The sequence below is a fragment of the Tursiops truncatus genome, chromosome 10 (assembly GCF_011762595.2).
Source record: "Tursiops truncatus isolate mTurTru1 chromosome 10, mTurTru1.mat.Y, whole genome shotgun sequence".
NCBI classification, from domain to species: domain Eukaryota; kingdom Metazoa; phylum Chordata; class Mammalia; order Artiodactyla; family Delphinidae; genus Tursiops; species Tursiops truncatus.
The window spans coordinates 80,195,101-80,222,458 of NC_047043.1; the positions used below are offsets into that span (position 1 = coordinate 80,195,101).

Genomic DNA, 27,358 nt, shown 5'->3' on the forward strand with positions numbered 1-27,358 from the left:
GAATAAAAATAATCCTGTGTCTCAGCTGGTAAATTCTAGTCTGATAAGGCAAGTAAATACATGTAATTATAAAGTTACAATTCTCAAAGAGGAGAGTAATCCTTCCCTTATCCACTGGTAAAACAGCTTATAATTATTATACAGCTGATAACAAAGATTTGTCCACAAAATCCCACTAAATCAACAAGCCTGATTTGATTGATTAAAACTTCTAACATCAGGACATTTCTAATAGACCGTGTGCAGCAATAGAGTCTTTAAAATGTGGGCCACAAATTGGTGAGACTGATGGCAAGGAACTTGGCTCTTCTGAATGGCCACATTACAGCGAAGAGAGGCCACCTACTTTATTTATAGGAAACAGATACTAAACTAGTAACAAATCACAGTATTGGGCTTTTGAAATACTTGTTATCTTGGTCACTAAAAATCTCACATTTATTCAGACTATACAGCCATGTGTCAGATTATCAAAAACTTAGAAAGCAGCTAATAGATCTTAGCAATAGTAATTATTTATTATTAATTCAGACTCAGGTAAGGTTTTTATCCCACACTTAGTTTTTACGTGTCACTCAGTTTTTCATAGATGCTGGGTTGGTGGACACCCCTGCTCACCTCTGCTAACTTTTACTAGCTAGGCAATAGTGGGTGTTCTGGGAATGTGAACCAATTTTAATATTAATAGAAATAAAGTTAATTTTGAAGTTTATTGGCTAAAACAAAGTATAGTGTCAAGTTAAACACAAACTATCACTAGAATTGTTCAAAATATTCCTGCTTCTTTGTATCACTTTGTCTTTCTCTGTCACCACCGACAATGAAGAGTTTGCTCTGTTTAGAAAAACAGAGGGAACTAAATCATACTCTAAGGTTGGGTAAACTATAATTGAATGAAGAGAGATTTGTGAGAGGAGCAGAATTTATGCTCTGACCCAGAGGAAAGCAAATGAAAAATTTACATTGAGTCTAAGAGAAATTCCTCAGAGAGCCCTGTAGTTAGCAACTTTTTCCCCACTGGAAGCACTAAGAACAAGACTTTCTGTGACAGGACATTTTGGGTTTTGACTGGTTTCTCATTTTAACTGAGCTGTACTGCAGGGGAACAATTTCCAATGCAGTGGGTCCGGAGTGTGGTTTACTGGGCCCTTCAAAATGAGGGTGACATCCCTTTGTCTGTCATACTTCTCTTTGGATCTTCCCCTGTATTCCCACATCTCTGCCTCCACACAGATTCCATCTGATGTTATAGCTTCATCTCAAACAAAGCATGACTAGGTCCTAGTGTCATCCTCTCCCAGTCGCTCTATATAGTTTCCACCTTTGACTTTCCCAAATCCATCAACTGTGCCATCCTCCTCCTGGTCATAGATTTAAACCATAGCTCCCCACTTTGTCTCATCTCTTTTTCTATCTCTGCTCTTGTTCCTACTCACTTTTACCTCTATGCGGCAAATCTGCTTGGGTTTTAGGTTCTACCTAATACTGTAGATTCTGGCTACTAACTTGATTGCCCTACTCAGTTCTTTTCACCCATAACATGTTGCTGCAAAACCGTTACTTTCTGCAGGACAGCCTCCTGATCTCCTCAGGTCCTGGCTTGCAGTCTTTGCCACTGTTATGATCCCAGTACCAAGTTCCAAATATGGAACAGATCTGATGACTTGCTTCTGATCCTTTACTAAATTTCCTCCTTCTTCCTTTTTTCCAATGATTCAAATCTTACTTATTTCCATGTTCAGCTTGGAAATTCTCCTTTTATAATATTTCGCTGCTAACTCACATCTATAAATGTACTATAATTATAGATGTCAATATCGAGTAAGCTTTAAAAAAGGGTATGCCATATTCAATATCCTGTGATAAACCATAATGGAAAAGAATACGAATAAGAATATATATACATAGTAGAAATTAACACGACATTATAAATCAACTATACTTCAATAAAATCAATTAAAAAATAAAATAAAGGGTATGCTAATAAACGTGGGCTGAGCTACCACAGGCACAACTTAAAGGACACAAATGTAGTCCCTTGGCATAAAGAGCACAGAGGTTGGTTTGTATTTAGTTTCCTTTACAGGATCTTTATGGATAATATGATCTACAAATTTCTGTATTTTGTTATCTATGATCAGAGCCAAGAGTAGAGTTAGAGCAGAATTCTTCCATTTTCCCTTGTTTATTAGGCAGGACCAATAGAATTTTGGGATAGGTCTTATCTTGGTGTGGGGCAGCCGTGTTCCCAGGAATCACACATACGGCTATTAGTGAGTGTCCCTGGTATGACCATGTTGAGCGTGAGAGCCTTGTATCTATCTAAGGTCATTTATCACATTAGATGCAACTTCCACAAGAGAAAGAAAAGAATACCACTGAAGACTGGAAATGTGAAAAGTTCTCCGGCTTTTCCTCTATCAATAAAGGTCTTAGGTGCTTATTATAGGATAGCAGCTATTATCGTGAAAGGAGTCGAGTGGCAGAAAAGGTCACCTACACATTTTTAGGCTACATAAATTTGGGGCCCAGTATCTTCTTTGAGCTCATCTTCAATTCTCCTCGATAGGGTGGACATCGTAAGGTATCAACATTTCCACAAGCCAGACTAGTGGTTATCTGGGATGCCCCAATGGCTATTGCTACTAAGAGAGAAGCAGATTCTCTTCAGGCAAACACTGGTTAACATTTTATATATATTAGTTTGTATTGCTGATTTTTATTTTTGTTTTATTTCCCCAGTTATTTAGTAACTGACATCATTTCTTATATTTCTAAGCATCCTCCTTAATGTCTAAAGCTCAATGGCTTACACATAGTATTTATCATATTAATTAATTAAAAAAACACAGGCATATATCTTGGAAATGTTTTAATTTAAATGATACAAATCTAAAAAAAAAAAAAGATACAAACCTGTCTAACAGATTTAGATGTTTCAAAGCTTCTTCCTAGTAGCTCAGATAGACCTTTGATATAGTCAATACTATACTATTAAGGGAGATAATCTTAGATGTGGTAGTTTGCACATTTCAGCATGTATACCATCCTGCTACATATGGTAAGTGTACATTAAATGATGGGGATCATTTATTACTTCTGGAATAATAAGCATAGTGTGAAAATAAGAGAAGTGCTCCTTTTAATCTTTTGGGAAAAATTAAAAGTGAGGTAACTTTCTTTTCTAGGAGTATACTACAAGCTAATATTATAACTAAGGGTCTCTGCTGACAACAGAGTTACAGGGAGGATCACTAGACAGAATAAGTCCACCATAGCATGTGCTCGTTTCTAGTCATTTCCAAGTGATACACACTAGTATGATTTGCTTATGGAGACCCGCTCCCCTTTCAGAACAGAAGAAGAGATAACTTTTTACAACCTGAGGCTCACTGGTCGCTTTGACCCTGAAAACAGTCTGAGATCAACATTTTAATCAGAGTTATATACCCACATTGATGAACCCATCAACTCCTTGATGAATTTTCTTTACAGTGCAGCCTTACCATTTTCCTTTCACTGAAATTATTTTTAATTGGATCAATTATGTTGCATTTACATTTTTAAGAACTTTTAATTCAATCATATGTTTTAATGTCCATATTAAACTTTGGCAATTGGAGCCCCTCCTATTTTCATTTTTCTTTTGTGGTCATTACTTCTATTAAGTCCATATGGTGCACATCTAAGTTTGTAAGGTGGAGAATCTCAGGGAGGCAGAGAGTGAGAGAAGAAAGAGATACAAAGAAAGAAGCAAACAGAGAAAAATGGACTGCAGCTGTTCTGGAGGCTTGACTTCAAAGGAAGACGGGGCTACACAGTAGGGTCAAAATATCCCTAGACTTTTATCTTGAGGAGAAGGACTCTAGGGAATAATGGCACCAGCATGCTAATTGGAGAAATCAAGCTGTCCCCAAAATGATACTCCAGAAGTCTATGCAAGGGGCTGCTTGATCACTGTAATCTGAATCTGTTGACGATGTGGATAGGACTTTTGCATAGTTTTCATATTAAACTGTCTATTTTCACTTCTCTACTATAGTGGTTCTCCAAGTGTGGCTTACAGAACCCTGGGGGAGGTCCCTGATGTAAGAACTACTTTTAAAGTAGTAGTAGTATTAGTAGTGGTGGTAGTAGTAGTAGTAATAATAATCTGCCCTGATGAAGCAAAAGTAACTGTGGGTAAAACTGTGGGCATGTGACCATGGGATCAAGCAGCATGAATCTGTAATAGTTATTCATGTTATTCTTCACCACCTCACGTTCGCAAGGAAAAGTTGCCACTTTCAAGTAAGAATGTTCGTAATGAACAGTAAAAAATACAATAAAAATTAATTGTATTAAATCTCAACCCTTGAGTACACATATTTCTAATATTCTGTGTGATCAAATGGGAAGCATACAAAAGGCATTCTGCTGCATACTGAACTATGACGGTTGTTCTGAGGCAAAGTACTTGTATAACTGTTTGAGTAGAGAGCTAAACCACCCACTTTTCCATGGAAGAATGAAGAACACACTATGGTTGTTCAAACTTAGACACCTGGCAGACATGTTCTCAAAAATGAGTGAAGTAAGTCTGCCACTTCAAGGACAACAGCTTAGCATTCTGTGGATTATAAGAAAAATTTGTATTTTCAAATGAAAATCAGAATTCTGGAAAAATTGCATCTACCACCTTGACAGCTTCTCAAAACTTAGAAGCTTTTCTGATAATGGTGTGATATTAACAGATGTCAATTTTTTGATATTGTACGTTGAAATGTGTTAACCTTTGGAAGATCTGCATAATCCAAAATTTTCCGTATGATTAAATCATGCACGTGTAAAATCCACTTACTGTGCAAGACAGACCAATAGACTTCAATATCACAGAGCATAAAAAGTTCATTGACTACAGGCTCTATGGTGACACTAATGGTGGACTCTGGGAGGGCTCACACCAAGGAGTACTTCCCAGAACTTCTGCTCCAGTGCCCTTGTCCCTGTGGTGAGCCACAGCTGCTCCCTGCCTCTGCAGGAGACCCTCCAACACTAGCAGCCATGTGGCTGATGGTCTTGGTTCTCTGGCCGGGGGTCAGGCCTGAGCCTCTGAGGTGGGAGAGTCGAGTTCAGGACATTGGTCCAACAGAGACCACCCCTACCCCCGGCCCCTCGTAATATCAACCGGCGAGAGCTCTCCCAGAGATCTCTGTCTCAACGCTAAGACCCAGCTCCACTCAACAACAAGCAGTAAGCTCCAGTGCTGGACACCTGATACCAAACAACTAGCAAGACAGGAACACAATGCCACCCATTAGCAGAGAGAATGCCTAAAAACATAATAGGTTCACAGACACCCCAAAACACACCACCAGACGCAGTCCTGCCTACCACAAAGACAAGATCCAACCTAATCCACCAGAACTCAGGCACCAGTCCCCTCCACCAGGAGGCCTACACAACCCACTGAACCAACCTTACCCACTGGGGGCAGACACCAAAAACAACAGGCACTACAAACCTGCAGCCTGTGAAAAAGAGACCCCAAACACAGCAAGTTAAGCAAAATGATAAGACAGAGAAAAACACAGCAGATGAAGGGGCAAGGTAAAAACCCACCAGACCAAACAAACGAAGAGGAAATAGGTAGCCTACCTGAAAAAGAATTCAGAGTAATGATAGTAAACATGATCCAAAATCTTGGAAATAGAATGGAGAAAATACAAGAAACGTTTAACAAGGACCTAGAAGAACTAAAGAGCAAACAAACAATGATGAACAACATAATAAATGAAAATTAAAATTCTCTAGAAGGAATCAGTAGCAGAATACTGAGGCAGAAGAACGGATAAGCGACCTGGAAGATAAAACAGTGGAAATAACTACTACAGGGCAGAATAAAGAAAAAAGAATGAAAAGAATTGAGGACAGTCTCAGAGACCTCTGGGACAACATTAAACACACCAACATTCGAATTATAGGGGTCCCAGAAGAAAAAGAGAAAAAGGGTCTGATAAAATATATGAAGAGATTATAGTAGAAAATTTCCCTAATATGGGAAAGGAAATGATCAATCAAGGCCAGGAAGCACAGAGAGTCGCAAACAGGATAAATCCAAGGAGAAACACGCCAAGACACATATTAATCAAAATATCAAAAATTACATACACAGAAAAAATATTAAAAGCAGCAAGGGAAAAGCAACAAGTAACATACAAGGGAATCCCCATAAGAGTAACAGCTGATCTTTCAACAGAAACTCTGCAAGCCAGAAGAGAGTGGCAGGACATATTTAAAGTGATGAAAGGGAAAAATCTGCAACCAAGATTACTCTACCCAACAAGGATCTCATTCCGATTCGACAGAGAAATTAAAACCTTCACAGAGAAGCAAAACCTAAGAGCATTCATTACCACCAAACCAGCTTTATAACAAATGCTAAAGGAACTTCTCTAGGCAGGAAACACAAGAGAAGGAAAAGACCTACAATAACAAACCCAAAACAATTAAGAAAATGGGAATATCGATAACCACCTTAAATGTAAATGGATTCAATGCTCCAACCAAAAGACACAGACTGGCTGAATGGATACAAAAACAAGACCTGTATATATGCTGTCTACAAGAGACCCAATTCAGACCTAGGGACACACAGAGACTGAAAGTGAAGGGATGGAAAAAAGATATTCCATGCAAATGGAAATCAAAAGAAAGCTGGAGGAGCAATTCTCATATCAGACAAAACAGACTTTAAAATAAAGACTATTACAAGAGACAAAGAAGGACACTACATAATGATCAAGAGATCAATCCAAGAAGATATAACAATTGAAAATATGTATGTACCCAACATACGAGCACCTCAATACATAAGGCAAATGCTAACAGCCATAAAAGGAGAAACTGACAGTAACGCAATCATAGTAGGGGACTTTAACATCCCACTTTCACCAATGGACAGATCATCCAAAATGAAAATAAATAAGAAACACAAGCTTTAAATGACACATTAAACATGGACTTAACTGCTATTTATAGGACATTCCATCCAAAAACAACAGAATACACTTTCTTCTCAAGTGCTCATGGAACATTCTCCAGGATAGATCGTATCTTGGGTCACATATCAAGCCTTGGTAAATTTAAGAAAATTGAAATTGTATCAAGTATCTTTTCTGACCATAACTATGGGACTAGATATCAACTACAGGAAAAGAACTATAAAAAAATACAAACACATGGAGGCTAAACAATACATTACTAAATAACCAAGATATCACTGAAGAAACCAAAGAGGAAATCAAAAAATACCTACAAACAAATGACAATGAAAACATGACGGCCTAAAACCTATGGGATGCAGCAAAAGCAGTTATAAGAGGGAAGTTTATAGCAGTACCATCCTATCTCAGGAAACAAGAAACACCTCAAATAAACAACCTAACCTTACACCTAAAGCAATCAGAGTAAGAACAAAAAAACCTGAAAGTTAGCAGAAGAAATCATAAAGATCAGATCAGAAATAAATGAAAAAGAAATGAAGGAAACAACAGCAAAGATCAATAAAACTAAAAGCTGGTTCTTTGAGAAGATAAAAATGATAAACCATTAGCCAGACTCATCAAGAAAAAAAGGGAAAACACTCAAATCAATAGAATTAGAAAAGAAAAAGGAGAAGTAACAACTGACACTGCAGAAATACAAAGGGTCATGAGAGATTACTAACTATATGCCAATAAAACGGACAATCTGGAAGAAAGAAACAAATTCTTAGAAAAGCACAACCTTCCAAGACTGAACCAGGAAGAAAAATAAAATATAAACAGACAAATCACAAGCACTGAAATTGAAACTGTGATTAAAAATCTTCCAATACACAAAAGCACAGGACCAGATGGCTTCACAGGTGAATTCTATCAAACATTTAGAGAAGAGCTAACATGTGTCCTTCTCAAACTCTTCCAAAATATAGCAGAGGGAAGAACTCTCCCAAACTCATTCTACAAGGCCACCATCACCCTGATACCAAAACCAGAGAAAGATGTCACACACACAAAAAAAACTACAGGCCAATATCACTAATGAATATAGATGCAAAAATCCTCAACAAAATACTAGCAAACAGAATCCAACACATTAAAAGGATCATGCACCATGATCAAGTGGGGTTTATCCCAGGAATGCAAGGTTTCTTCAATATAGGCAAATCAATCAATGTGGCACACCATATTAACAAATTGAAGGAGAAAAACCATATCATCATCTCAAAAGATGCAGAAAAAGCTTTCAACAAAATTCAACACCCGTTTATGATAAAAACCCTCCAGAAAGTAGGCATAGAGGGGACTTACCTCAACATAATAAAGGCGATATATGACAAACCCACAGCAAACATCATTCTCAATGGTGAAAAACTGAAAGCATTTCCATGAAGATCAGGAATAAGACAAGGTTTCCCACTCTCACCACTATTACTCAACATAGTTTTGGAAGTTTTAGCCACAGCAATCAGAGAAGAAAAAGAAATAAAAGGAAGCCAAATCAGAAAAGAAGAAATAAAACTGTCACTCTTTGCAGATGACATGATACTATACACAGAGAATCCTAAAGATGCTACCAGAAAACTACTAGAGTTAATCAATGAATTTGGTAAAGCAGCAGGACACAAAATTAATGCACAGAAATCTCTTGCATTCCTATATACTAATGCTGAAAAATCTGAAAGAGAAATTAAGAAAACACTCTCATTTACCATTTGGCAAAAGAATAAAATACCTAGGAAAAAACCTACCTAAAGAGACAAAAGACCTGTATGCAGAAAACTATAAGACACTGATGAAAGAAATTAAAGATACTACAAACAGATAGAGATATATACCATGTTCTTGGATTGGAAGAATCAACATTGTGAAAATGACTATACTACCCAAAGCAATCTATAGATTCAATGCAACCTCTATCAAAATACCAATGGCACTTTTCACAGAACTAGAACAAAAAATTTCACACTTTGTATGGAAACACGAAAGACCCCGAATAGCCAAAGCAATCTTGAGAAAGAAAAAGGGAGCTGGAGGATTCAGGCTCCCTGACTTCAGACTATATTACAAAGCTACAGTAATCAAGACAGTATGGTACTGGCACAAAAACAGAAATATAGATCAATGGAACAGGATAGAAAGCCCAGACATAAACCTATGCACTTATTTTTGATAAAGGAGGCAAGAATATACCATGGAGAAAAGACAGCTTCTTCAATAAGTGGTGCTGGGAAAACTGGACAGCTACATGTAAAAGAATGAAATTAGAACACTCCCTAACACCATACACAAAAATAAACTCAAAATGGATTAAAGACCTAAATGTAAGGCCAGACACTATAAAACTCTTAAGGAAAACACAGGCAGAACACTCTATGACATAAATCACAGCAAGATCCTTTTTGACCCACCTCCTAGAGAAGTGGAAATAAAAACAAAAATAAAGAAATGGGATCTAATGAAACTTCAAAGCTTTTGCACAGCAAAGGAAACCATAAACAAGATGAAAAGACAATGCTCAGATTGGGAGAAAATATCTGCAAACGAAGCAACTGACAAAGGATTAATCTCCAAAATATACAAGCAGCTCATGCAGCTCAATATCAAAACAACAAACAACCCAATCCAAAAATGGGCAGAAGATCTAAACAGACATTTCTCCAAAGAAGATATACAGATTGCCAACAAACACATGAAAGGATGCTCAACATCACTAATCACTAGAGAAATGCAAATCAAAACTACAATGAGGTATCACCTCACACTGGTCAGAATGGCCATTATCAAAAAATCTACAAACAATAAATGCTTGAGAGGGTGTGGAGAAAAGGGAACCCTCTTGCACTGTTGGTGGGAATGTAAATTGATACAGCCACTATGGAGAACAGTATGGAGGTTCCTTAAAAAACTAAAAATAGAACTACCATACGACCCAGCAGTCCCACTACTGGGCATATACCCTGAGAAAACCGTAATTCAAAAACAGTCAAGTACCACAATGTTCGTTGCAGATCTATTTACAATAGCCATGATATGGAAGCAACCTCAGTGTCCATCGACAGATGAATGGATAAAGAAGATGTGGCACATGTATACAATGGAATATTACTCAGCCATAAAAAGAAACGAAATTGAGTTATTTGTAGTGAGGTGGATGGACCTAGAGTCTGTCATACAGAGTGAAATAAGTCAGAAAGAGAAAAACAAATACCGTATGCTAACACATATATACGGAATCTATAAAAAAAAAGGAAAAAATGGTTCTGAAGAACCTAGGGGAAGGACAGGAATAACGACGCAGACGTAGAGAATGGACTTGAGGACACGGGAGGGGGAAGGGTAAGCTGGGACTAAGTGAGAGAGTGGCATGGACATATATGCACTACCAAATGTAAAACAGATACCTAGTGGGAAGCAGCCACATAGCCTAGGGAGATCAGCTCGGTGGTTTTTGACCACCTAGAGGGGTGGGATAGGGAGGGTGTGAGGGAGATGCAAGAGGGAGGGGATTTGGGGATATACGTATACGTATTGATTCACTTTGTTATACAGCAGAAACTAACACACCATTGTAAAGCAATTATATTCCAATAAAGATGTTAAAAATAAACAAATAAATAATTTTAAAAAATTCAAAAAAAAAAGTTCGTTGAAATAATTTCAGATTCTATGTTAAAACCTATCTGTAATAAAGACACTGTTACAGGTTTTAGTGTAGTATCAAAGAATAATATTCAGAATTATATGAAATGATTATTATAAACTGCTCTGTTTTCCAGATACATAGCTCTATGAGGCCAGATTTTCTTCATATACTTCCACCAAAACAGCATATTGCAACAGATCTGTTGCAGAAGCAAATATTAAGCTAGATATTAAAGGGATTTGCAAAGCCATAAAACAGTGCTGCTATTCTTACTAAAATTTTTAAAAGATATATTTAATTCTTCATAAATTATAGTTTATATACTTACATGTAAAATATATAATACAAAAATTAAAAGTTTATTATTTAAAAAGTGAGTATTTAAAAAGTTCCAAGTAGTTATTCCTCTTACCAGATTAATTTATTAATCAGTTAAATAAATTAATAAATATCGACAGTTATAACCCAAAATAAACAAGAGATCTTTGGGGTTCTCCAGTTTAACAAGTAGGGAGGCCTCAGACCAAAAAGTTTGAGAACACTTGGCGTCCCATGATGAAAAATTCCTGGAGCAGCATTTCTAAGAGTGTTTTTCCCAGAACACTAATCTCATGATATGATTCATAATAAAAGGGCTCCACCCTGGAATATGTTTGGAAAATTTGGAGACTCATAACATGTGCCATTCTTGGAGAGCTGCAATGCAGATTAAAAGCTCAGAGAAGTACTGCATTTGCTTCATCTTATGTAATCCAGTGTTTCCTAATGTTTGTCTCAGGAAGTTTGTGAATGCAGAACATGCTGGTCACCTGATCCCGAAGAAGGCGGGTACTGGCACTGTGGAAATCTACAGTAACTTACCTTCAAGCCGGACCACCAGCGGCACCTTGAGTTCCAGCTCCCGGCAGGCTCTGGTGATCCCATTGGCAATAATGGCACAGTTGACGATTCCGCCAAAAATATTGACTAGGATGGCTTCAACCTGAAATAAAAAATAGGAAGGTGCCCATCAAACTGCTGACAGTCAACATTCCCCCAAATAATTCGCTAAACAACAGAGACAATTAAAATAATCATCTTTAAAAAACAAAAAACAGAATAGGAACTATAAAACAAGACCCAGAAGATGTTGAAGTTAAAATTCAGTATTTAATTAATAAATATCAATATATAACATTACCATATTAACCCAGATTATCCTATCAATCACTTCTCTGAATTCAAAATGAATTCAGTCACCACTCATTTCTTATACACTGTCTTCTGCTGTGTCTTATACTGGGCTGGCCAGAAAGTTCGTTTGGGTTTTTCTGTAAGATGTAACATATGTAAAGATGTAATGGATGTTATTTATGCATAGTGACATTTAAAATTTCATGTAGTTACGTCTTTTCCCTCCATGGCTTATACTTGAATTTTTACCTGTCCTGGTACCTCATAAAATATTTCAAAACTAGTAACATTAATTATTTGTTGTTTTGTATTATTAGGTAAAAATTCCAATTTTTCTATGCTTCCTTAATACCTCTTTGATATGCTAGAGGTATATTCTCAAAAGTCAGAGATAGCTTAATTATCTTAGATAATGACCTTTTTGATTAAAAAAAAAAGACCCCCAAAATAAAAAGATACAAGCTCACACTACAAGGATATAAGAAAAGTCAAGCCACTGACTAGAATTTTTCAGAAATGTAAATTTAAACCCATCATGTTAACCTGCTTATACATATTCCATACTAAAAGGCATGTGGGCCAAAAAAACTGTACTTGCCCTGACTTGATAAATAGTTGTAAGAAAATCCTGTATAATTAACATGAAGAACGAGATAATGAAGAGAATTCATTACCTAGATTAATTGATAACACCCACAGATAACGGCTATTCATCAAGCTGGAGGCATCAAAATTCCAACAATGGAGTCACAATTAAATTATGCTACACTAATTGCAAAGCATATATGTGTGTGCTGCATGCCATTTTTAAATCCCATTATTTCAATATGCTAAATTAACTACACAAAATATATGAGAAAAGGATACCTTACATTTGTTCAGCACTTAACTCTTTAAAAAGTGCCATTACATGAACCCTCGTTTTTCATTTTGATCCCTGCATTACAGTACAGTAAGTACAGTGATGGTTAGCCCTCTATAGCTGATAAAGCCATTCAGAAAATTCACATGATGTGTCCCAGTGTGACATAGCTAACAAGTAGCAGTGGTAAGGCTCAAAGTCAGGCTCTAGATTGCCTACTGATTCTTCATTCATGCCAGCTGCTGGAGCTGGAATCTTGGGCAAGGGCCCCACCCTGCCTCGAACGTGGTTTCCTCACCTATAAAATGGGAATAATAGTACCTAGTCCATAAAGTTGTTGAAAGGCCTAAATAAGACGTGTGAGATGCTTATTACATGCCTGTAAGGTACCTAATGGATATTTACACATGCATTTATTTCAACAAGCTATGGTGAAAGTGGACAGGTTACCTAGACAGCAAGTATAAGAAGAAAACCTTTCAGTAGACTGCAGCTATGTTGAATTTGAATGTAACAGAAACAGAAATTTATTAAAGTTCAGTAAAAAGGTAATGTTTTAAGAATAAAATAAATGAGCAATATTTTCCAAACCAATTAGACACTGGAGCTACTCCCAAAAAAGAAATCTCCCATTACCATTCACAGTAGGCTGACTGGTAAGCAGAAGCTTGCTTTCTAATGATGGCTATTAAATGCTGTTAGTATTGAGGCCTGGTACAGCAGTAGTTTTCAAATAGCTGTGGGATGGAGAGGAGCCTGCCAGAACAATGGAAGACAAAAACCACTCAAGAGCAATAATGACTCCACAGGGTCCAAGAGAGAAACTCAGAAAGAGCTGAGGCTCATTCAGTTTCTGTAGGAGAACTAAGCTTTCTAGTAAAGTACACAGTGGCTCCTCTATACCTCTGCCATGGTGCAACCTGCACATTCCTTAGGGATGAGTTCAGATGTCAACAACTTCTCAGTGAAGCTTTTCTGTGTCATCAAGTTAGGGTGAATCATTCTCTTTAATCCATCTAAAACAGTATGATTGTTCTATAGAGTAGGCACACCACACACAGCAAACATATGTGAAGTCATCCACATAGGCAGGAGTGAGGCACAAGAGGCAGGAAGATGCCCCTGGCCCTGTGATCCAATGCTTCTCAGTAGATGTATACCCTGGAGCAAGAGTCAGATATGAGCTGTGATTCTGGTATTGCCTCATTTAGTATCAGTTCCCATGAGTCCTTCATGTCAGTTATCTCACTGTGTTTAACAAGCATCTGACAAATACAGATACTCTTCATACAACAATGTGTACCTAAAAGTGAGCCAACCACTTCAACTGGTACTGAACCCAAGGAAAAGCTCTCTTTTCCAATGGTGGATGAATAGCTGGCTTTGTTAGGTGTGCTGAAAGAAGGACAACTGTTCTCCAATGCAGTATATTCACCTCTCACCCTGTATCCCCATGCCCAAGATACAACACCCTGGGTGGGTCACCTTTGCGCTCCTCTACAACAGGAGTTTTTTTTATAAGCAGCTAGCACAATCCATGACATAGTGTAATCACCTAATAAATAATGGTTTCAAGAGTGAATGAAATTAATTTCAATAGACACTTAATGGCCATCTCCCAAACCAGGCACAGAGTTTAGTGCTTGGGAGATGGAGATGAATAAGATGTCATCACTGCCCTCAAAGAGTTCAAAGACAAGTTTGAGGCAGACCAGCAAACTGGCAATTACAATCCTGGCTCCTTAGTCTCACGGAGCTAAGACCAGGGCAACACTAGTGGTACAGACTGCTGTAGCGAGAGGGGCCTTTTGGAAGAAGTGATGTTCCAGGTGACAAAGAGGAAGAGCGAGCAGGAACTTAGGTAAAAGAGGGCAGCCAGGATGAAGCCAGAGCTGTCACCCAAGTTAGTTCATTCAGGACCTACAGGCTGAATGGGGAAGTAACCTGAGAAAATCCAGATGAGGTAAAGAGTGGCAGGCACTAGAGGCCAGGGATGGGAACTTGGTTCTTTTGCCTTATTCCTTGCTTTCCCAGAGCTGGGTGAAGACAAGCTTTGAAAGTCTCCCTCAGGGGTAGAGGGGGAGTGATGGGAAAGGGAGACAGGGACAGAGAGAAGAGTGAATGCGTGAGCAAACATGAGATGAGAAATACAGAGCAACCATCTGAGAGCACGAGAGACAGTGAGAAAGACCAGCAGTGAGAGAGGGAGCATAAGAGAATGTGACACAGAGAAAGAGAGAGAGAGAGAGAGAGAGAGAGAGAGAGAAGAGAAAAAGAGTTTGATACTAACAAAGAGACACAGAAGTACACACGCTGTGTAGCTCAGGGACATGGGATCATTTAGGACATGTGGCGTATCACGGAGCACCAAGAGGAAATCACCACCAGGAGTGATGGGAAGACCCCACACCACCAGAGACAATGCCATTCTCTCCTCCTGTAAAGTAATTTGTTGCAGTCACGCACTTTAATGGAAATCTGATTTAAGGTTTCACTCTGGGCCAATTATTAACTACTGTAATCTGCAATCTCAAACTGAGAATGAAATTAAGACAGTTTGAAAATGAAAGCCTTGTGACATCATTATTATTACTTGGCACTTATAAAGCATGTCAAATTTTCAATGTGTGCCTCACGTGTTCATTTATTATTACAACCCCTAATTGCTGCTCCATGACAATACCAATAGAAACTTTTTAATAGTCTTTTTCTTCCCCCTGGCAAAGCGCACATTTTTAAAAAGTCAGTGCTAGGTCTATTTACGAACCCGAAACTCTCCCAGAAGATTCCTAGGTGCTTTCAGGAGCAGGCTTTTCTACATTCTCAGCTGAGGATTACAAGGGCTGCTATTTACTGTTTCACAAAAGGAAAGATCATCTAGCAAGGCAGTTATGGAGCCAGATCCACTGCACAGGTCCCTGGACCCCAGCCAGCTACTCCCAAGGAGGAGTCTGTGGTGGCAGCTGTTGGCAGCTGTGCAGGCGGCCGGGCAGTCCAAATGCAGGTTTTTCAAATGTCTGCGTGTATTTGGCTTTGCAAAATACACTCTGGCTGCAGATGTCAGTCCACAATTAAAAGTAAAGAATGAACTTCCAAAGAAGAAAAGCTACAGCCTTTGGTATTTATCAAGCTCCTCTCAACCCTAAATGAACAAACAAAAATCCCAACTAAAACCCTTTTTGGGGAACGTAATCCTTTTCAGAATATAATGAACGTTAGGCAAGCTCAGTCAGATAAGTTCACACACACACAATTTTGCGACATAATTTTAGGTAAGTCCTCGACTAAGCTGCTTCTTTAGAATTTGGCCTCAAAGGCAGATAATGGCAAAGGGTAACTTGCAGCATATAGAGATAGCACAGGGGAATTGTGAACTCTTTGCAACTATTTACAGAATTTTGTTAGAATGTGCACTTTCCCCAGAAAAGTGTTCATAATCTTTAAGAATTGAAAGATTAACAATAATGACAAATACAACAATAGCTAACGTTTACTAGGTATCTATCAGGTGGTTGGCAGTATTCTTTTTTACATATATTAACACATTTAACACATAAGTAGTATATGAGATGGATATAATTTTTATCCCCATTTTACAGATAAGAAAACTGAGAGTACCAAAGACCTGGAGAATCACTGGGGCTACAGCTTTACCATCAAATATCTTTTGGACCCAGCAAACCTATTGAGGTCCCACAGTACGTACTTTGCTTAGTATTTTCTCATTCATTACCAGAGCGGATTCTGCCGTAAACATGTGAGGTAGGTAACACCTATCCCATTTTACAGATGAGAAAAGTGAGGCTCAGAGAGGTAAAAGTGACTTGTACCAAATTATGCAGCTAGTATGTGATCAGAATCAAAACTTCAGTTTTTTTTTTTTTCTTTAAGGTTATCCTGACTCCTTTTAATGACAGGCAAATATTGACAGATTGCTGAATGAAACAATATATTCTTGAAAGCCTACTCTGTGCTAGGCACTCTTTTAACCATTGAGGCTGACAAGAAAGATTTTTCTAAAACAGACCAAAAAATGTTCTGTATCCATTATCTGAAATCGTAAACCATGATATCGGTTATGAAGGGGAGGGAGACTTTGGGTATTTTGAGATCATAGGACAGGACTCATGTTACACTGGGTGGTCAGGGAGGGCCTCGTGTACGCAGTGACATTTAGCGTAGGATCTGAAGGACAGTCTAGAAGAGGCCAGGTAGAGTATGACAGGAATGAAGAGTAAGTACTTTGAGACAAGAGAACACCATGGGCAAAGGTCAAGGGGGCAGAAGAGAACTTAGTGCCTTTGAGAAACTGAACTGAACCTGGAGGAGTAACAGGAGGCTGGGGCTTGCAAAGTGAAGTGGTGGGAAATGAGATGGACCACAGCAGCAGGAACCAAATCAGTCTTACAGAGCAAATGCCATGAGTAGGGGATTGAAAAGCCTTTGATTTCTAGACACCTGTAAAGACTTCGGGGCATCTGGCCAGGAAACTACCATTTATTCAGCATCATCCACAGTACACTCACATTAAGTTTATAAGATAGGTTTTATAACCTCTATTTCATGGATAGACTGAGGCTCTGAGAGTTCAGGGTTTCTTAGCTATTAAGGAGTCATAGTTTCAACCAGGGTTTGTTTTACCATACTACACGCAGGGCTGTCTGGAACAGCTGGATGATCGTAGAGGCGCTGCTCACATACGTGAGGGGTCAGCAAACTTGTTCTGTTAAGGGCTAGTCGGCTTTGAGGGCCAGTCTCTGTTCCAGCTACTCAACTCTGCTGTTGCAAAATTAGAGCGGTCACAGACAATATTTAAATGAATAAGCAGACTGTGTTTCAATAAAACTTTATTCGCATAAACAAGTGGGACGCCAGATTTTGCCCATGGGCCATAGTTTGCCACCCCCTGACACAGACACGATTTGACTGATGGCTATCCTCAAATTCAGTGCAACCATCACTCCTCCTTTGCATCATTTGATATTTCTTTGATAGTGAGTTTTCAGATTTTAAGTTCTCTTCCTTTGTTGGACCATTTTCTTGCTCTCACCAACAGCATTAATGTACCTAGGCTGTAGCGATGGCTGATTAAATAAATGTGTCCATTCCAACATGAATATCATTCCTTTGGAACAAACCTGTATCTTTAACAAGTTCATAAAATGCCTTGAATGCCTTTGCTTTATTCTTTTTCTCTCCCTGACACTGGCTGGAAACGAACAAATAGAAAGACTTCAGCAATAAGCCTGCCATTTTGAAATGATTATTGCAAATAGTTAAGTACTATACTGCATTTAAAACACACTGTAGTGTATACATTAAGCATAGTAAGTGCAACTACTGGGTTTTGTCTGCTTCTTCCAGTTCAGGTTGCTAATTTAGTCCCAGTGCAGTAGGCACTGCTGATAAAAATCAAGCAAGCATGTTTACATTAGGCAAGATAAGGACTTTCTTTTAATCACAGGTTATTTTAATTCTGAAAGTTGTTGCTCTTATTTAAGCATCTGTTTTTGTGGAACTGTTTTTCTCTTTTTTGTGGTTGTTTTTATTTTCCTGCTGAATTCTAATCATGTCTTCTAATCCATTGGCGGCCAACGAAGGAAAATAAATGGTGAAGGAAATTAGATGCAGCTTGGGAAATTGATGTTTGTATGCCTGGCTTTAATAAAAACACTCTGCTAAATTAGAGGGGAGTCTAAATGGATTCAGTCAATAAGGAAGTGATTCAGGTGAGGCATTCAATCTTGGGATTTGCTGTAATCTTACAAATAAGCCGTCAGATCAGTCCACTTGGGACCAAATTTGCCTTTTGCTGAAATCTGAGTGAGCTTCTACAGCTTGCTTTTCTACTTTCTGTTTATTCTTTAAGTTTGAAATTATTTTCTTTTGTATGAAATCAAGCCCTAGGATCCTTGGGTTAAAGCAAATGATGTCCAGATTTACAAATGATATGAGAACAACAGTATTTCTTGAAAAACACCTGCCCACTCTACCCTTTTAGTGTCTTCCGAGGAAGAAATGCTTTTAATGAGTAAACAATCCAACCTGAAAAGCTCAGAAAAGGAAATATCTTAAACATCACTCTTAATCCCAAACAACATTTCAGCATTTTAAATTAATCAAGATACACACCCAACCATTTTATTCCAACTTTGGAATATCTATCTGTTATCCCAAAACTGATAGCATGGAAATGACATCTGATGGATGAACAATATTTTGTTGGAGAGCCAAGTTTCCATTAAGCTTGACCTCTGAGACCACCCAGGGTGAAACAAGGAAAATGTGTCTAAATCATCCTTGTTCTATTTACTTATTCCTGAATTCTTCACCATACGTGTATCCTGCAATCTTCTCCTCACTAGAATAAGTAAAATGGTATGGAGGATTAGCATTTATTGAATGTTAATTTTCCTAGGTGCTAAGAGTGATGAACTACAACCGTCCCTGGCAAGTAAGCTGAGACTCAAGGAGCTTAAATAGGTTGTCCAAGGGCACATAGATATTAAGCAGTGGAGTGAGGATTTGGACCAAGTCAGTCTTACTTCAAAGTCCATGGTCTTTCCACTCCCTCCTACTGTCTTTCAGTCACTTCTATGACTAATCAAGAGCCCCAGTTCTATTTGGTTTTATTTCCAAGCTTCAAGGGCACAGTCCTGAGTTCTATATTCTGGTGTCCAACTATTTCTTGTTTTTAAATCTCACTGCTCAATTAAGATGGACCAGAGGTAGATATCTTTTGTAGTTTTGTGGACCAATGGTTTTGGTTCTTTACAACCCAAAATGTTCCCTGTTTACTGATAAAAGAGTTGTCCAGAGTTTGTGGTTTGCAATCCCTGCTTAGATAGGACTATGGAGGGGTCATGATGCTCTAAGAGCGAGTCCAAAACCCAGAGTCCCTCCTGAACTGGGACAGATGTCCTTATAAGACCCCTCTCTGCAGACTGGTAAGCCCCCCTTTCCCCCTTTCTGATGCGTTGAAATTTATCCCTTTGCCAAATCTATTATTTCTATTTTTATGATCAGGAAAATTCGAATGGAGAATTATGCCATTAGAGACATCACTGTTGATACAGATTTTAAATATCAGACCATGGAATGGCCAGTGGGAGGTATGGTAACTCTGTGTGAGCGGCTATTCAAAGTGCTGCGTTGAGACTAATGATGGAGTCACGTCCTGGTTCAGAGAGCTCTGTGACCTATTAACAATGCCTGCTATTGTAGTGGAGGAAAGAGTCAAAGCAAGTGTGTTATAGATGTGTCTTCCTAACTTTGGAGTTACCTAACACATATTTTGATAATTAGTACTTAAAGATTTAGTCTGTCAACAATTTCCTCTTTTAATGGCTTTTATTCAACACAAAGAAAATATCAGACAGTCAGAAAACCCAATGCACATCCAGCATGATCACTAACAATCTCATTAACTATGCATGTTTAGGTATATTACAATTAAAAAAAATTGAATATGCACTTCCAGCACTAGATAGGACCAAGGCACCTTCCATTATGAATACCGGTTTATTCTAACAGGTTAAAAGATACTATGCATACTGAACCACATAAATTATAAAGCCATACTTGCTCCCAAGACGAGTGCCTATTTCCTTAAGTCAAAGCTTTCTAAAGTGTATTCTATGAGGCATTAGGCTTATATAGTGCTTCATGAAAAAAATAATCTGGTCAAATAGTATGGATTCTAGCTTATGAGAGCTTTAGCAGAGGATCTGTGTTCTAACTTAGAATACCCAACTTTAGTTATCTTTTGCAGAAGAGTCAAAGGGTGGAAAATTTGATCCCCAGAGAACTGTCAAGAAAAGTGTTCAGGTGGTATATTGGGTGGTTAGGTGACACAGGAATCTAGGGTCCTTCTCCCCAAAGATGCCAATCATTGCACTATTTAGGTTATATTTATAAGTATCTGTAAAACTGGAAGGCTTTTTTTTTTTTTTTTTTTTTTTTTGCGGTACGCGGGCCTCTCACCGCTGTGGCCTCTCCCGCTGCGGAGCACAGGCTCCGGACGCGCAAACACAGCGGCCATGGCTCACGGGCCCGGCCGCTCCGTGGCACGTGGGATCCTCCCGGACCGGGGCACGAACCCGCGTCCCCTGCATCGGCAGGCGGACCCTCAACCACTGCGCCACCAGGGAAGCCCCTGGAAGGCTTTTATAATCAAGAACAGCAACCGTGAATGCCTCGGCCAAAGTGTGGGACACAAATGCTTCCCCAGTTGTTAGTAAACATGGTGGTGGTGGTTAAGTCAACTATTAACAGGATTTTCAGGAGAAGGTAAAATCTAAAGATGGAAATACTGTTTGGCATTAAAAGCAGGTACAGGAGACAAGAAATTAAAAGGACTGAAGAACACAGAGATTCAAGGGAACTGCACAGACATGTTTTTTATCTTTTTACAGAGACATTTTCCAAATCCTTTTGAACTGAGAATCAGAACCATTGCCAGGATTACAAAAACCACTTGAGCATTTAGAATGGCAAATGCAAGGTTCTTTTTGAGTGCCCTGTGTTTAAAATAGCTCTTGCAAAAACTACTATGATGTGTAATTTGGCCACAGAGCCATTTGAAGCTAAAAGAAAAAACAGAGCAAGGGGATTTTGGTTCTATGCTTTCACTGGAAGCCTCAAAAGACTTCAGGAAAGAGAGAGACAGAGACAGCGAGAGACAGAGAGAGAGTTCACTTAAGAAATGAGCTATTAAAATTGACTGTTAAGAAATATTTTGGTTACAAAACTGCCTTCCCAGCTTAACAGATAATTGTTTTCAAGGCAGGACACTCATTGCTCATAATGCAATATCTATATTTTATTTGTAATGGAAGCTACATTGGTGCAGATTAAGAATATTTATTGGCACATTCTTTCTGAGCAGTATTTTGTCCAATCATCTCAGACTTATGTCATCTTGATGAATGTGAATATGTCATCATCATTAGTTGGAGAGTTAATACAGAGAACACCCATAAAATTGGCAACTTGGTGAAGAACCCATTTATTAATCTATAAACAGGATGTCTATCTGTCTACTGTTGTAACATAATAATCTCCACAGGGTAACTGCTCCTACAGAAAAGGAAAAAAATGTTTCTATGGGTGATGTTTTTGCCTTTCTACGTGACTGACATCAATTAAAGAAAAAAATTAGCTAGGCAGACAGAGCCAAAACTTAGGACCACACAGATTCACACTTCACACCACAGAGAAATGAACATAAATTTAGTTAATCGCAAAACCCACTGTTTCTGTAAATAACAAGTCTATGTAAGATGAAGGTGGCATGTAATGATGCCCCCATACATCTGTTCAAATCTATCTGATCATTTAGTTTTCTGGAAGAACAAGGGGTTGACAAAGATTCTTATCAAAACCCCTAATGGAAAAATATGTGACTGGGAAAAGTAAAAACATAAGCTTCCAGCTAAGATCTCAATAAGTTATAAGCTATTTATTACACATTAAAATTTATGTTAAAATTCTTTTAAGTAAAATAGTTTTTAAAACACATACATATGTTTCTTTTCATAACAGATCTCATCAGTATATTTGGGAAAATCAGTTTACTGCCATATTTCTTTGTAAGAACAAGCTTCCAATCTATTTCCTGAAGTCCCACCCTTCATTCATCCCAGTAAAATGACCTCCAACCCCAAACCTTACACCCAGAATCTTAAATTCCAAAACTGTCATTGAAGGTAATATTCTTTAGCATCAAAATTTTAAATTCAGGTGAATTAATTCAGGCAAAACACATAAACCAATGAAAACTCCAAAAAAGGTACCATTTAAAATACCTGAAATTATTAAAAATCAATATCCCATTTGAATTAGGGCTCTTCTAAAATGTCTGGGCAGGACGGTTGCCTGGTAATATTTAAAATCAGGAGGAGAGGAAAATCTACAGAATTCATTCTACATCTACTAGCAGCATCAGATGTCACTGTCACCAAAAAGCAGCTCTGCTGTAGACAATATTTTAAAATTACTGATATCACTGTCTGGCCTCACTGTAATCTGTTGTGTGGAAGTTTGATATATTTATTTAGCTGTTCAGCAAATGTCTGAATACCATATCTGGAGCAAATTAAAAACTACATTGGCAAAGCACTCCCCACAGCCTGATAGGAATGAAAGTTAACCAAACTCTTTGTACCTCAGTGTCTAAATCACTGATTATCTCCCATCCCTGGTTAACCTTTTGCAGACCTCAGTGGAGTTCTCAAGTTGTTAGACTCCCTTTACAAAAGGATTCAGAACACTCTACCTCCTGAGGCACACACTCAACAGACAATCAAAGGATGTCCTTTGGGACCTATCTGTGCTGTAAGTCTGCATTCCCACCCTGCTCCTCTGGGTCCCGGAAGGCTGACTCCAGGGGCTGCATCAATGGGCTCCTTTCCCCGGCTGGCATCCGGGAAGCCTTGGCAAGAGGAGAGGGAAGTTGGGGTGTTTCTATTCCTCCAGGTCCTTCCCAGCAAGGTTGTCTTGAGTGGCTGTGTCCCTTCACAAAAGGTGGAGAAAGTCTTCATTTCAGACTTGCCCCAGGCTCTTGTACTTTCTCTTATGGTTTGCATACCCGCTACCCCCCCTCTCATTATCAATTTCTTTGTAAATAAACTTTCCTCCATATACTGAGTTGAGTGAGCCATAATTTCATAGCAAGACTGATAACATCCTATTTTGACCAACTCAGCTTCAATGTGAGAAAATCCGTTCTTTGGAGGCTGAAACAGATTCTAGAACTGGAAGCTTAATTTTAGTTTAGTTTTCCTCTCTCTACCACATATCCATGGACATGAATTAAACAATAAAATAAATGGAAAAATCTGAACACTCAGTTTAAGCCATTTAATGAATATTTTCAAACACTTTCTCTTGTTCTTTCTGGGAGATGGCTAGCACCTACAAATCAGAAATTACTGCTCATTAACTGTCTGAATCTACACCCAAGGCAAAGGCCAGAAAAGGAAAACAAGCCAAAATCCTTTAGTATCTTGGGTTCTGTCCATTATAAATGACAAATGATAGCTTGTCAGGTGAAAATGAGCTTCTCAGCACTGAAATGACTTCATTTGGTTTATTAGCTGCAAACGAAAACTAAGGAAGGCCCGTCTAGAAGGTGACTTGCAATTCTTATTTTCAGCATAATGAAAGACAGGCTCAATAAGTCCGAATCCCCATGCGGCCTCCCAGTCTGCCTAAAGGAACACAAGTAACAGGGAGACAAACCTGAAAAGATGGTTAATAAGTAAAAATGTACGTCTGCAGCCTTGGACAAAAGATGATGTTTAACTTCCATGAAACTCCAATGACCCAGCTGCAAGTAGTGGCCTCACATTTATCTCAAAAGTCACACTATTCTGTTTTGTCAATAAACTGTGTCACTGAGCCATTAATGGTCAACAATAAAATACACCCCAAGGGAGTAGGTGTAGGATGGCTTTACAAACAAGAAAAAATGTACAGAAGGAAAAAGAAGCTCTCAAATCACATAAGATCCACATAGCTTTTCAGGAAGTGAACAGCACCTGGTAAGGCCAGACCTGCACACACACTACCTGAATCCACATAGTTTAGATAAGCATTTGCTTTCTGATATATTAGAGTTTCTTTCTCTCTACCCTACATCTGCAACTGCTCTTTATTCTCTGAAACATCTGGACAAAAATCCCTTTGTTTGTGGAAGCCCACTTCATCCATATCACACAGTCCCTCAGCATGAGTTTATTTCTTGAATGTGTACTTTCCCATGTGCTAGATCCAAAGGGTAGTCTTGAATCTACTTAATGACTGTTCATGTTGTACCAAAGGGGAATCTCCTTGATTGACAGACACATTTTTATAAATGCCCTGAAGGGCCTCTTTTTAAATTTCTTTTTATTTTTAAGATTATTCTGAAAAAAATCATGTCCAAGTTTTCAGTCCAGAAACCCTGGGATAGTCTTCTAAGGTGCTCCAGACTTGTTAAGGTCATCTCCCATTTCTTGTGTGCCCCCAGTAAGCTGACACTTCTGCCTCACAGTGTGATTTGTAAGGTTTCCTTTCACACCCTGTCATCTAGCTTCACCCCAAAGTTCTTATCAGCTGGGAGGATCGTAATTTCTGCCCAGGCAGGTGTGAGAATAGGAATTCCAGCCCAGTTTTATGCTGTAGTTCCAAATGGCTGTCTTTATAGATGCACAAGGTACATAAAGTTTAATCAATTTCATGATGAAATCTACTTCAAACCTCTGACAACTCTGATTGTGCTGCTCAATACAGATTCTCAAAAATTATTAAAATATATGGTATAGTGTTACAACAAGTGAGTTAAGGCAAGAGCAATATGAAACATAATTGTGACAGGTAACCACTAGAGGCCAGTATAATTCAACATGGAGAAGGAATTTATAATCAATCCCTGTGGAAAAACTAACATTATTTCTTCCACTTAAAAGTGGAGCTCTTGTGAATTGGAGAAAAAAATGATGAAGAAAGCTTTTTTGATTCTCTAAAGACGAAGTTTCAAACTGTAAGAAAGATGAGTTAAGAAAAGATGAGTCATGAAAAATTGGGGAAAAGAGAATTGTTGTCTCCAAAAAAAAAAAAAAAAGTACTGCCATATAATGTTTGACATTTCACCAATGTAAGCATAAATTTTCAACCTACTTGGCTTAACTGTGAGCTTTTCCATAAATGTTTCATTTGGCACTGACATTAAAAATAATTAAAGATCTGGAATACCTAGAAAGTGCCACAGTAATCTCATCTTCAGGGCAATCATCATTGCTAGCTGCCCAGACGACGCCAAAGGTTTTGAGAAGGGGTGGAAAAACTGTACATTTGCAATTTCCTTACCTTAAAGAATTTTATTTAGAACAAGTACCTAATGGTTCCTTCTCAAACATGGAATAATTCACATAAATTCATCTAGCACTCCATTCATACTGTATAATACATTTCTTAATAATGGTGCTACACGATGCTTAGAGTACTTTTTAACAAGGAACTGAACCAGCTTCTCAAAACTAAAAATAGGAGTAGAAATGAGAATCGGATTCTTTAATAGAGCTCAGACAATAATTGTTGGCAGGATCCTGTGTAGGAGATTTTAATTTTTAAGAGTGAAGGCAGAACAATTTAACATATAAACCACAGACAGGTAATCTTCCTCTGTCCTGCAGCAGGGAAAGGCACCTTATGTAATGTGGACATGCCAAGGAGATTAATGAACCATAAAATCTTAGAAGCGGACAGGACCTGAGAGGTCAGCCAACAGCAGCTTGAAACTTTTCAAAGACAGGGAGCTTCGTCTTTTGCAAGCTGGCCTATTCCATTGTCTCGGCTGTAAATGTTTGAAAATTATTCTTTAATCCTCATATTGTGAATCCAACACACAGCAAAATGTTGTTTTGGTTTCTGAGGTCAAAAAGAGGAGTCAAGATACAAAGAAAAACAACATATGATCCTGACTTTGAGGTGCTGTAAAATTCCACCCATGCGGTTCTGATTCTGACCTCTGACCCATAAGTACTGGCTCTATCAGTTGCAAGCTATGTGAACTAGTTAACTTCTTTGGACGTCAGTTTCTTCATCTGTAAAATGAGGATAATAATAATAATACCCACCTTGCAGGGTTGGTGCCAGGACTAAATGAGGTAATTCAAGTAAAACACAAAGCCTATTACCTTGCAAATGATAAGTTCTCCGTAATCGCCATTACTGCTAGGCACTGTTTAGTCAACAAATAATTCATTCAATCTTTACCAAACTCCTACGAGTTATGACTTATTACCATTATTTGTAGAGACAGGAGAACTGAGGCTCAGAATGGTGAAATAACTTGCAACGCTCAGCAGATAGTTAGTGGTCAGATAGGGTTTCAACATGGGCTGGTTTGACTACAAGAGCTTTAACCACTACATACAGCTGCTTCCATGAAATACCTGCTTAAAATCACAAATTAAGATGAAAATTTGGGGAAATGCAATGGGGTAGAAAAAGGAAAATGGAATTGGATTTAGTCCAAGGAGACTTACAGCCAGCCCAATGCAAGGCCAGGCATTCATTGTAACTGGGGTACCTTACCTAGAAAGCATGCAAAACAATGGAATGACCTTACTGAAATATACTGACTTACAAATTATTTGAGATTTTCTTTTGTAACAGTGCATTGTACCATAAATGGAAGTGAGGAAGACACCAGTCTAGAACAATGTTTTCCAAAATAAATTAGACTGTCTATAGGCAAATTATCTGAAGTTTTCACCTTTGGCTTCAGGAGAGGTGATAGAATAAAAAAGAAAGTGAGAGGGATATGAGTACAGGATAGGGTAGGAAATAGTAAAATATTTCCTTGCTATTGACTTAAGGAAATCCATGCACCACAAAGTAAAACTACTGACCTTTCTCTGTAAATTTCTTCAATAAGGGGAACCTCAAGGGTACCACCCAGTCTACTACTATGCTACAACATGACCTACATACATGCTAAAGAGCTCTTTTTATGCTAAAAAAAATCCTCCTCTAGGCAGGATGATATAGTAAAAACTAAACAAGCAAAGATATACACATATACACATGCTTGTTGTATGTTCCAAACTAGAAATTAACAAGAAACATGGTTATCATTTTGCCCTGTTCCATTGCCGTAACCCTAGTTTC

General features: G+C 38.3%; 1 protein-coding gene across 7 annotated transcripts in view; it reads right to left on the reverse strand.

The window, feature by feature from the left end:
* The window catches only part of SUCLG2 (succinate-CoA ligase GDP-forming subunit beta), a 312,483-nt gene that overhangs the window by 64,583 nt on the left and 220,542 nt on the right, over positions 1–27,358 (reverse strand). For all 7 annotated transcript variants that reach the window (XM_073787531.1, XM_073787530.1, XM_073787534.1 and 4 more), the window contains one exon: positions 11,530–11,650. In XM_073787531.1, coding sequence (XP_073643632.1) covers positions 11,530–11,650 — 121 coding nt within the window. The remainder of the gene's footprint in view (positions 1–11,529; positions 11,651–27,358) is intronic.